Source organism: Pseudorasbora parva, chromosome 19, assembly GCF_024679245.1.
Source record: "Pseudorasbora parva isolate DD20220531a chromosome 19, ASM2467924v1, whole genome shotgun sequence".
Classification (NCBI taxonomy): Eukaryota; Metazoa; Chordata; class Actinopteri; order Cypriniformes; family Gobionidae; genus Pseudorasbora; species Pseudorasbora parva.
Genome location: NC_090190.1, coordinates 20149414 through 20163103, shown reverse-complemented (window position 1 = coordinate 20163103; position 13690 = coordinate 20149414). Strand labels below are relative to the sequence as shown.

Here is a 13690-nt window from a genome sequence, read left to right as displayed (position 1 = left end):
AGCAAACTAAAATTAAAACATCAACAGATCTTAAACTGCATTTAACCCAAAATATTAAGAGGGGAGCTACTTGTCTATGATTTCTGAAATCTGGCATGTTAGGCTACAGGTGAGAGGATTTAAACAGTTGTTTGTGTGCTGCGAGTCTGGGTTGTGGTCATTGGGACGGAATATCTGAGGGCGTGTCTGCCACAAGTCTCGTCCAATCAGATGACTCAAATATAGTCACAGTTATTCTATAACTGACAGACACTTTCAAAGCCCAGCAATCCAAATCAAATCAAATACCACACAACAGACTAAGCAAAGAAAATGTAAAAAAAAAAAAAAAAAAAAAAAACCTCTGCATTATCTAATTCTAACCCAAACCAGAATTTATATGAAGCTCTGAGAGTCTAAGTTGCAGCTAGCTGGGAATAAAATAAACTAATTTCCATTCTCATACATGCATATTACATAGTAAATTATCCTAAAAACCAGTAAAAGCAGGAAGGGCAAACACTAGAAGGTTATGAAACATTGAGGACAAAGATATGAATAAATAAATTATTAAAATTCATCCCACACCCCACAATTTTTATTTTTATTTATTATTTTATCTTGAAATAAATTAATTAACTTAAATCTACTTAATTGAATAAACAATTAAATCAAAAGTTACTTGCTTAGATAAAATATCTAAGCAAGTTAAAAGTAGTAAAAAAAGTTTAAAAGTAAAATGAGTTAACATGTGTTCAAATGTATTTATTAAACAATAATGAAATGCTCCAATTTGTTAGTAATATTTCTAGTGCTGTCAAAATGTTTAATCGTGATCACTACTACTATTACTATAATTACTATTACTACTACTATTACTATCACCACTATTATTACTATTAGCTACAATCAATACTACTATTACAATAATTACAATTATTCCTGTCACTACTACTGATACTTTTAGCTATCACTACTACCACCATTACTGTTACTACTACAGTTATTATGTTATTATTTTTTGTTATGAATACTACTTCAAGTATAAATGTATTACTATTAATGTAAGCATCTCTAATTACCCTTGTATACATCTATATCACTAAAATATTCCATTGCTTAAATTCCATTGCATATATATATATATATATATATATATATATATATATATATATATATATATATATATATATATATATATATATATATATATATATATATATATATATATATATATATATATATATATTTAATCTTCGAATGACAAAGTAAACATTTCATTGTATAATTTTGAGTACTTTGGTCCTCAATGAACACTTCTCAAGCATTGATAGTAGCCTAATTCTCTGACTTCCAAGCATTTGCCCTTCCAGATCACTAGAGCTGAAAGAAACACTATAAAGCATCTTTAGAGAACTTAATATTCTAAAAAAATACTCCATTACTAATGCATGCAGCAAAGCAACAGAAAGTGCTCAATACAGACTAGAGCAATCCAGGTAGCTTCCATTGCAAAAAAACAGCAGGGGGAAGGCTTCAGTCCAAACAAATTGTACCATTTGACTCTTATATAGATGTATTGAGGTCTAAATTTCTATAAGTTGACTGCATCAAGAATAGGCTTGTGTATCGTTAAAATTTTAGCGACTCAGATTACAATTCTTATAGTTTCCCAGTTTCAAATTTTGATCTAAAAGTCAAACATTTAGATATCAAACATATTTATTCTCTTTTTGCAAAACATTTACATGTCATTTTAAGACCTAATGCACAGATCCAGCAAAAGTATTTTCTTTATCAACTTTATCTATGTTCACGTAAGAAATAACTATGGAAGCCCGTTTCCGCCACTAAATAAAAAAATAAAATAAAAAGAGTAATTGCAAATTTTAAACTCACAATTGCGTAATTTAAAGTCAGAATTCAGAGGTATAAACTCACAATTATGTGATTTAAAGTCAGAATTCAGAGGTACAAACTCACAATTGCGTGATAGTCAAAATTTGACTTTTTTTCACTAGAGTTTTAAAGTCTGAGAAATAAATTCAGAATTGTGACTTTATATCACGCAATTGCGAGTTTATATCTCAGAATTTTGACTTTATATCACAGAATTCTGACTTTATATCACGCAATTCTGACTTTATATCACGCAATTGTGAGAAAAAAAGTCAGAATTGTGACTTTGCAACTCACAATTGTGAGGGGGAAAAAAGTCACAATTCCTCTTTTTATTTTTTTATTTAGTGGCGGAAACAGGCTTCCATACATAACCGACTGTGTTTACGAGGATATTTTGACATAATTGTGTGTGTATTTGTCCATTCCAAGCGCAAGAAGGCGCAAAAGAGAACTCAATTCTGTATTTGTTTACTATATTCATTCCCTAAACTGCACAGAAAACAGTGTGTGAGTGCCAAATTGAGTTCTCTTTTGCATCTTCTTGCACTTGAATGACCTAAAAGCACATTGAAATTATCGATATCAAAAATCGATAAGTGGAATCAAAAATTGTATTTTTATAACAAGTATCCTTGAACAACCTTGATCACAATAATATTTTTGAAAAGCAACAACTATTGGAATTTATTATTACAGTTAAATGATAAATCATTAGCAAGTGCTATTGAAGTATAATTACACTTCAAAGATTCATCACTGCAGGTTGTGTGTCAATTATATCTTGTGTCCACAACAAGTGGCCAAGTTTAAACTTCTTCTTTTGTGTTCCACAGTCATATGGGTTTGCCCGAACAGTAGTTAGTTCATTTGGTACAATTTGTTTATTTATCTATGAGGTTTAGAGAAATGTTCTACATTGGAAAATGCAATATTATCTTGAAAGTGTGCCAATTAACATACTGTATCTCTTCATTGCAACACGGAACATAATATTTGATAGAACTGATGCAAACCGGGCCTCTACTGCATTGATTTATTTTATTCTTCAGCAAAACATTCATTTCATACTAAATCATTTCTTTAAAATATAATACAAATATAGAGTTCCATGTTAAATGACAAAGAATGAAAAATGTCTGTCTAAAAAAAATCAGTTTGAAATTTAAAGAGACTTAATTTAGTAAGCTATGCTAATTACAAAATCGTGCCGTTTTTAAAAGAGGGTAAAACAAACGCCTCTTTAAACGAATAAAAGAGGTGTGTAATTCATGCAGAATATTTCAAGCCTCAGCAAGATGGCCTTTCAATTAATTAAGCAAAAATCAGACTGTAATAATGAAACAGCTCTTATGAATTGTGGTTATAAATTGCAAGGGCAATGACGTATTACTTTTTTTTTTGGGGGGGGGGGGGGGGGGGGTTTAAAACTGAACAAAAGAGCAAGGGGGAGTAACTTGGAATGCTGCCGTTTTCCTGCAGTGCATTTTCCAAATAACGCACAGAGAGAGAGAGTAATGAAGGATTGAGAAAGACTGCCAGAAATGAAAGAAAAGATTAAAAAAAGACTGAGCAGAGAAAGAGAGAGAAGTCTGACGATGTTACCTGGACCCTAGGGACAAAAGGCGTGGTTCTTCTACTAAGGCATGGACTCTGGATAAGCAAAATTAACAAAGAAAACAAAAGCAACACAACTAAACCAAAACTGCACAGAGGCACACAAATTAAAACAACCCATCAGAGAAGAGATTTAGCCTAACAGAGTGACGCAAGACAGCTTTTATTCGTTTATCAAACTGCTTCACACTTAACCTTTATGAGAATCTTATTGCTGAATAAACCGTAGGCCTATATGTTAGTCCTGAATAGTCAAGTCAAGTCAAGTCACCTTCATTTATATAGCGCTTTTTACAACACAGATTGCTTCAAAGCAGCTTTACAGTGATATTAGGATTTTTTTAGAGTAAAGTGTCAAACAATCATTCATATAACACAATGTAAGTATGCTTATATAACCATTAGCGCATGCTGGCATGTGCAGCTTGTGTAAAATACCTTCCAACTTGTAATACATTATAATGTTTCTCAATACAGTAAACAACTGCAGCAAATTCAGCAATGATCAGTATTTGTGTGTTTTCAGGTTTTAGGATAAATCTCCCTCATTCCAAACAAAAAGAAAACAAATTTACAACAGTGCAACCCATAGAGAGACACTAAAGTATCGCCCAGACAGAAGAACAAATACACTTCAGCGCAAAAACAGGAAAAAAACCAAACCAAACAACTTATTTTACTGTTTTTATTAATCAGCGTTGCCTTTTTAAACCCAATCTCTCCACATTTAATATATTCATAGTTGTTGCTATAGCAAATTTCCCAATTAAACAATTAAAGGGAATAACAATTGCTAATTGTTTTCCATGACTAAAGCAAATTACTATACGGTATGAAAGCACTAACACCTAGATGACACTTACCTCACAGATGTCTCAGGCGTACAGTTAGGACCACTGATAATGCACACTGTGTAAATTATTTAAACACTTTGAAACCGCCGTTAAGATCGAGGTTTATCTTTAAAGTAGACAACTTCAGAGAACTGTACAATAGCTACCCCTTCAAGGAAAGTCTTTACCTAACAACCTGATCCACCAGCCCTGTGTCAGAGCTGACCTGCAGAGTCTACGTCAATCGTGTAACAAGCTTGAAAACTAATTATATGTTTTCCGCTTCGGGATTCCTTCCAGAATCCAGGCTGGCCTGTGACGGACACTGTCTAGGACTAACACAACTGTCTAGAGTCACACAATACACCTGCCCCACACGAATAACTCTACGTCGTCATGAGATTTATGGGAAGCTGACACGACATGTCATCATAGGGTATACATCTTGTATTCTGCTCATTTAACTTCATAGCATAGAACACGGATTTAACAAAAAAATATTTATTTAAATTTAGCATTTGTAGCATTGTGGTAGCATTTCATTCCACAAACCTGAAATGCAAGTATCAAAATGAACTGTGTGAACAGAAGCACAATTATTATACACCGGCACAACCTAATCACAGACTATGTTTTGTTTTTGTTTTTAATCTAGTCATTAAGTTATTATTGTGCTCAACATTGTATAAAATTACATTATTGTCACTATTTAAGTGTCCTGATTGTGGAGAGACTCATAAATTATATTTCTAAATTAGCAATCTTTTTTCTTTTCTTTTTTTTTGTGCTAATTAGGACATTAAGAGATTTTATGCTTTTAAAACAGAAAGAGGGAGTGTTTTGACTCCTGTTGTTAATAAAATGTGTAATATTTATGTTGAACTTGATGTTAATGTATTCTGCTCTGCAGTTTGACCCTGCATTAAATTGTACTATAATTACTGGGCATGCAGTTTTTATGATGTCATATCAAGAGAGATCATATTAAATATCTGTATTTTTTATTGTTTATTAATTTGACACACTGCAGGACCATTAAGAGTAACCAGTGAAATAAAAAAGCTGATTGAATTATTTGTAAATATAATATAATCTTTCCCATATGCTTATAATCAAAAGTTTAAGGTCAGTAAGGATTTCAGTAAGTCTGTAATGTACACTAAGGCTGCAGTTATTAGCAAAACAGCTACATTGTGACATATAAGTGAATATATTTTAAAATGTAATTTATTCCATGAATTATTAAATTATTCCATTCCATTAATTTTTTTAACAGCCATTACAACAGTCTTCAGAATTCATTGTAATATGCGGATTTGCTGCTCAAAAGATATGTATTATTATAAATGTTAAAAAGTGATATTACAATTTTTTCAGGATTCTTTGATGAATAGAAGAGTTCAAAAGTACAGTATTTATTTGAAATATAAATATAAATGTCTATATATGATCAATGTAATGCCTCCTTGCTAAATAAATGGATGGGGAAAAAAAAATGTTTGAACGGTAGTCTAAATTACCTATATTACCTATAAGTTGGAAAAAAAAAGTCCATGTCCATTTGTCAACTTTGCACATACTCTTTTAAGGTCTTATGGCATCTTATCTACTATAACTCATTGGCCTTTTGATCAGAGCCAATATCTGTGTGAATGAATTGTGTGTGCTGACAAACTCCCTGAAGATGTAGTGAAATAATCGCTAAACATTAAAGCTAGCACCATTTCATCAGAGAAACCATGAGTTAAGTCGTCAAGCAAAAGAAGTCTAGAGATCAGTCAAATGTGCAGATCATCTGAGCAGATGCTGGTACTCACTGAGAGTTGTCCAGACAGATACTGAGGGGTGTCCCGGTGCATGCCAGGACTCATGGGGGACGTGACAGAGATGGAGGGACCCATTTTTTGGGATTCAAAGGAACTTGAACCTGAAAAATAAGAAATGAAGGCTTATATCATTGATCCTCCAGCTATCAAAAGCAAATATCTAAACAGCTAAAGCATTGATGCGTTTCATACAGTACCGAAACCAACTAAACTTACTTGATTCAAGTTGTCCGTGTGTGCTCTCTGGTATTCTAGGGACATCTCTACAAGGAAAGAGTGAAGAGCATTTTAATGGAGAGCAGGCCAACAGTATGCCTGAAGGTAATCGGGCTGGGTGATATAGCTAAAATATCAAGCTCTGACCATTTTAAATATAAATTATGATATTTTCTCTGAAATGGTTTTAAACAATCAATTCAACCAAACAGAATTTTTTTGTCAAGCAGATCCTAAATAGTTATAAACATCAATCTTTACCTACATACATTGCACTTTTTTCCGAAAACATTTTAAAGCATAGGAAATACCATTTCTGACTTGTAACACAAATGAGTCCTTGAATTTTTAAGCGATTCATTGAATCAAAAATTAATCAAACTTCCAAAGCCTGTCTGGACTTTTGCTACAGGTTAAAATGATGACATAAAAAAATCTCAAAACATAGAACTGGCCTGGCACGTGTTTTAGGGAATATAATTAGCAAATAAAATGATTAAAATATCAAATATTTACAGTGGTAGGTCATTGTACTGCATATACCCTGGCAGTGTTTAAGAAAAAAAGTTGCCAGCCACCCCCAGGGTTTTTGACAATTGTCACAAAAATGTAATAACCTATAGAATATTTTGTTTTATAAATATATGAACATGTAATATATAAAAAGAAAGAGCAGAACCTCTGTTTTAGGGGGGAAATGAATTGAGAAATCAACTTTCCCTTGAGCCTTTGATATATAAAAGGTCATGATAATATAAGATTATCCTGTAAGTTTCAGAGCTGAAAACTTCCTTTTTAGTCAAAGAAAAGCTTTTATAGACACCAGGCCCAGAAAACGATTGTGATCTTCATCATTACGTCGGAATTCGGCACTTCAGAACGTGTAATTCAGTAGCCCCGCCCACCGACTCATGGAGCTGATCGGCTTGCTAGCCAGCAGCAATAAACATGTGGAAGAAGACAGCAAGATATTGTGGAAGAACACAGTCGGTGCATAAGCTTCCTTTGGATCATAATATTAGGAATGTGTGATACTTCATTTATTTTTAATGAAGTTCCAGCTCACGTGGGGAAGACTGTTTGTGTGTTTGCTTCATTTCACTGCGGAATCATTTGTAAACAAGTCTCAAGTGCTGGATTTGCAGACACAATATTGTGCCTTCTATATTGGATCCTACAGGAATGATGCAACAAACTAATGTCAGTAAAACGTCTTTTTTATATGTAATAGTACTAGTCCCGGGGCTGTACCAGATGGGCTACCAAAACGTACGCCCTGTCTGCAGAAATTCTTTCTTAATCTGGGCGCGCACGTGTGTGTGTTCGTGCTTACATCGACCGATCGTGCGGGTGCGGGCCGTGTAATGCAATCGCGGGTGGATGAGAAATAAATCATTGTGTTTGTAGGGCTGGACAATAATTCAATATCAATATATATCGCGATATAATTTTTTTCAATAACGGTGATATGATTTTTAAACACATTTTCGATATTTCGATAAATATATTACAGCATTCCTCACTGACTGACGTTCAGGGTGCAGCCGTCAGAAAGAGCAGAACATGATTGGCTACTTGCGCGATGACGTACACCACAGAAACGCAGCCAGTGCTCAGCAGTAGTCGGCTGATAGATCCAACGCGGCAAGTTTTAGCTACAAAAAGAGTTTCCCTGACCGCAACACAAATGTGACTGAACGAACTTCCACAAGTAAGGAGAAAGAAATAGTTGATAAGAGAAGAAAGACTAACGTTAATTCAGTGGGGTGGAAGTGGTTCGGCGTGTCCCCCGCACTTTTAATAAAGTGTATTTTCATCCCCCGCACTTTTACTGGGTCTCACCGGTCCTAGTCGACCCGCTCCGAGCGGGATTCGAAGCGGCATTACCTGGAGCGAGGGCGGGCAAGTTAACAGGGACGCTATAGACCGCTTGCTCTAACCTCGGTTGATTGCGCGCTTCTTGAGGTCACGGGCAAGTGTATACATAGAAACCAACGTGAATACATCAAGATTTCATTTCAGAGACAAAAAATAATCTATGCATGACCTGTCGTTTTATTCGTATCTAAATATGAGGAGGGAGCTCTCACAGAAAGCCCAAAAGCGGATTCGTAGAACTACTGTCGCGCTGGAGCTGCAGCTGAAGGAAAACAATCGTTATGAGCTGAAAGGTGACGACGACAATCAGACGATTGCGACAATATATGAAAGCAATGAAGGAGCATCATGAGCAACAAAACTGTTTTCAACACTGATAATAATCATAAATGTTTGTTGAGCATCAAATCCTAATATTCAGAATGATGAGTGACACTGAAGACTGGAGTAATGATGATAAATTCTGCTTTGATCACAGAAATAAATGACACTTTACTATATATTCACGTAGTGAACAGATGATGTAGATCAGAATAATATTTCACTGTATTACGTTTTTTACCGCATTTTTAATTAAATAACTGCAGCATTAAATATATGCTATAGTTTTGTATATAAATGGAAAATAGAGCGCTATGAATTGTTCTTCACTGAAATTTAAAACTTAAAAGAAAATGCTCAATAAACTGCGTCTGCGGCATAGGAGCACTGTACGCTGTGAAGCAGATCCATCATCTGAAGCAGATCCATCCGCTAGAATATTCTGAATCAGGCTGAATCCTGGCTGAAGCACTTTTGTTTAATCTATATTAAGAATAATATAATCAGCCTATATTATAGTTTAAACTTAAAGATATTAATATTAATAAAGTGAGAGTCTTATGTTTATTTGATGTTGATTTCACATTTCTTTTTCATATAAAGGCTAAATACAAATAAAAGGTGAACATTCATTTATTTGTACTGGTTTTATTTCTAAAAAATTATATAGTTTTATAGGAGGACTATTCATAGACTTGGCAAATACATTTTTCAGAAGTTTGTAGGTACAGACATCCTTTGTGGCAGTTCTTAGTAGTTTTTTCTAAAGCTTTTATTTAATTCATATCGATATCGGAATTATATCGTATCGACCGAAATTAAGAAAAATATCGTGATATGAATTTTGGCCATATCGTCCAGCCCTATGTGTTTGTTTGATAAAGATAAGTTTCAGTTGACGCTTTCAAAATAATCCCTCCCTTATGTGAACTAAACTGACAGGGGCTAGATATGACAATAGCTGAAGCTCATTAAACATGCAAATTTTCTCCAATCCTAGCCGTGGGCGTTTACTTCCAAGTCTCCAGTGCGGCACGCCCATCAAAATCCAGCGCTCAGTGTTTGTTTGATAAAGATAAGTTGCAGTTGCCGCTTTCAAAATAATCCCTCCCTTATGTGAACTGAACTGACAGGGGCTAGATATGACAATAGCTGAAGCTCATTAAATATGCAAATCTTCTCCAATCCTAGCCGTGGGCGTTTACTTCCAAGTCTCCAGTGCGGCACGCCCATCAAAATCCAGCGCTCAGGAGAAAGCCTCAAAACTAGTGTAGAAAATAGCCTATTATTTATTAGTTATAATGTTTTTGAATGTAAAAACCACACGGGCATCTGGGTTGACCTCAGGCAACAGTGTAAAAAAAGAAAAAAAGCCAATTCATGACACCTTTAAACAACAACTGTTGTGTTTTATTCTAGCTTCATGTATTCCTTTTTTATCAACACTTGAATATGGGTAAGTTTCATAAAAAAAGCTATATTTTGAACAAAAAGCTGAGAAAATCACGTTTTTGTCAAAGACTACATCCAGATCAGATTTTGAGCGATGATCAAACACAGATGGTGTAGATCTAGTCCATCAACACTCCTAATGCTTTCAAAATCATGTACCATTCAAGGTCCTTTCACACTTGGTCCGATTGCCTGTACTGAACCCGAGTTCGATTGCTCCCCCCTCCCCCTGCCCCCGCTGGACTGTGTTCATATTTGGTTCCGAACCGGGGTTTGTTTGCGTCATCAAGGCAGCAGCTGTTTACCCGGTTGCTTAGTAACGACAACGAGCGTGAAATGTATAGCGTTGCTCCCGTCACTTTTATATTTTTGTTTTTGAACTGTTGGATTTGTTACCAAAGCTTCAGTACGTAATGACACTTGCGTCTATCTGCCACGTATGCACTGCAAATACTCTAAAGAACGCCGAAGACGAGCAGAGATGAGATCTACAGCTCTCTGCTTGCAGGATGTCAGTGCTGCTCGTCAGGTAATTGAGCGAAACACACAAAACACACATTTTTATCAAATCTTACGTCATTAATAGCGGTTCACTTCCGCGATTTAGTACGATTGCGTTCAAATCAGCAGCGAACCATACCGGAGTTCACATGAAACAAACCTTAGATCACCTTTTTAAGCGGACTCGGGTACGGTTTGTGGGTGCGCACCCAAGTTCGGAAGGCCGCGTTCACATCATCCAAATCAACTGAACTCTGACGTCAATCGAATCCGGGTGCGCACCAAAAGTGCTAATGTGAAAGCACCCTCAGTAACATTAGATTTATATGATTTATATGATGTTTTATGTTGATGATCATGTTATTTTGCACATGCATCTGTTTACATACAATCGCGCGTTTTACTCCGTCTTCCTCGCATGTGTTTTGATTAGGAGATTCAGTACTCATTCAGAAGATGCGTAATAGTGCCCCTCTAGCGTCTAACAGTGAAAACACCAAAAATTCTGTGTTTGGTCGAGAAGAGTTTTCTCACAAATAACAGAAAATTCTGTGTTTGGCAGAAACAATTCATATTGTTTTCTTTCAAAAAAAAAAAAAAAAAAACTCCCAGTATGCTATCCGATACTTTTTGTCCCCCAACCTCCCAGTATGCTATCCAAACCAATGAGAGTGCAGCGCAACCTACATTGAGCGAGAGAACGAAACAGGGCATAACATATCAACATATGAACTAAAAAAAATATATTATAGGCTAATTTTTAAACAAGCCTAATTAAATAGGCTATGTTTTCTTTAACCCATGGCCGACAAAGTTGGTGCATTCTGATGGACATTGTCCTTTATGGCAGCGGATAGACAGTGAGTTAACCGCATGTTTAATCAATTTAGCCTCTCAAATCAACTCTTGACTTGTCTTGCCTAAAACACTTCAAGCATCACAATGTTAGTTCATTTAGCCTACTATTACCACCACAGTAAAAGGCAATTTTGACGAGCTGAGGCAGGCTGATGCTGCTCGCTGCTCTCACAAACGAAATGAGCTAAACAAAATAAATAAAATGAAATAAAATACAAACAACAACATGCAGCTTATACCTTACACCTGAATGAATATAAATCCGATCTTCAATTCCCGCGATATAAGCTAATTTAACGGAGTTCACATCAACGAAAGCAAAAGTTTCATGATGCATTTTATTCAGCAGCTCATTTCAAATTCAAAGACCGCAATATGAGAGAGAGAGAGAGCGACCTAAGCATATATATATTTATATTTATATATATATATATATATATATATATATATATATATATATATATATATATATTAGGGCCGGGACTTTAACGCGTTAATTAAGATTAATTAATTACGTGACTTTAACGCGTTAATTAATTACGCAAAAAAAATTTTAACCACACTTATTTTTGCACCGCGGAACGTTTTTCAATTAATGAGTTTCAACGGACCGATTATACTGGAACACCAACTAGCGCTCCGGAGTCACGACAACAACAAGCCATCGGTGTAGTCAGGGCACTGATCAGGGAGTCAGCCCATTGACTTATGTCCTGATCAGTGCCCTGACTTGTGAACTAGGGAGCTGATTGAGACGCAGGGCATGAGTGAACATGAACTGAGAAGCTGATGAGACCGCTTTGCTCGGCCCCGTGGATGGGAAATTTTGTTTTAAAAAACGAAAGAATGGAAGCGTCGACAAGAGTATGGTTGTGTGCAAACTATACAACAAGGAATTTGCGTATCACCGCAGCACATCGAGCCTCAAATATCACAAATATGCTTTTGCTAAACTTAATGGCAAACATTTGGCTGGTCTGCTGGACTGAAATAAATAAACAATATTTTGTTGATTAAGCTTATGTATTCAGTCATTATTCAATGGTATACTAAAAATACATGTGAAAAAGTACTTCTCATTGTTCTCAGGTCAAATATTTATATGCAATTAAAATGCGATTAATTTCGATTAATTAATTACAAAGCCTCTAATTAATTAGATTAATTTTTTTAATCGAGTCCCGGCCCTAATATATATATATAATTTATTTAGGCCATTTGTCTTAACAATGTGTTAACTTTTCAATAAAGCTCTAATTGGTTTCCTTTGGAAATATCTTTCAAATTCACACAGAATACAAAATCGGGGGAAATAATCAAGACATCGTGATAGTTATTTTTGTCCATATCGCTAGTGTGTGTGTGTGAGTGAATATAAGCATTCATATGTTGAGCTACCACAGACTATCCTTCTTCATCAACCTCCATTGTCAGAGAAAATGTGCTCTGTGTCCCTGAACTGACATATTGAGTAATACTCCATCACCCGCTTTAACTCACCCAATGGGCCGTGAGACCACCAGCTCCACCTGGGGCTCTGGCTTGGATTCTAGAATTATATTGTAAACTTCCTTGAATGTGGCTCCCTGCAAGACTCTCCCGTTCCACTCCAGAACCTGATCACCTAAAGGACGGACACAACACAGGATGTCTATTACATAGAATATTATCTCCATTTAAAACAACATATTTTTGGATGAATTATAAAGTTAAGATAAAAGGATAGGGTTTAAGTTCACCCAAAAATGTAAAACAAATCTCTAATCATTTACTTCCATTGGAAGACCATGTAAAAAAACACATTATAAAGACATTGTAAAAGTAATCCATATGAACCGAGTGGTTTAAGCGAAATTTTTTAAGAAAGTTAAAGGCTAAAAATGAAAATGTTGTTGAAAAGAATATATGTTGTATAGTGTATCAAAATATGCCTATATCCACATTGCCACACAGCCTTTGTCACACTGAGTCGTACCTGAGTATGCACTGGGTAAAAATTAAGTTGTTTATAGAGAAAAACTCAGGTAAATCGCACTGGTGTGTTAGTCGCATTTTATTAAAAATACTGGTAAAAACTAACATCGTCAACATGTATTTTATGCTATTTCCACAAAAATTCTTTAAAGGTAATGAAATTCGGAACAAGAATGAAAAATATAAATGTAAAACAAACAATAAATTATAGTGCCATTCATTAGCCTTCAAGCAATATTTATTTTAAAGCCTAAACGAATTAGGCCAGCTTATTTAAAGCGGAACTGAAACCAGAGTTGCTCCTGTCTCATTCTGCACAAATCCAAATGTTTCTAT

At 35.1% G+C, this 13690-nt stretch overlaps 1 protein-coding gene across 8 annotated transcripts in view; it reads right to left on the bottom strand.

Annotated features, from left to right (window-relative positions):
* rims2b (regulating synaptic membrane exocytosis 2b) overlaps positions 1-13690 on the bottom strand; it is a 241805-nt gene that overhangs the window by 83328 nt on the left and 144787 nt on the right. For all 8 annotated transcript variants that reach the window (XM_067426681.1, XM_067426679.1, XM_067426682.1 and 5 more), the window contains exons 9-12: positions 12881-13004; positions 6371-6417; positions 6146-6255; positions 3484-3531 (exon numbers count right to left, since the gene is read on the bottom strand). In XM_067426681.1, coding sequence (XP_067282782.1) covers positions 3484-3531; positions 6146-6255; positions 6371-6417; positions 12881-13004 — 329 coding nt within the window. The remainder of the gene's footprint in view (positions 1-3483; positions 3532-6145; positions 6256-6370; positions 6418-12880; positions 13005-13690) is intronic.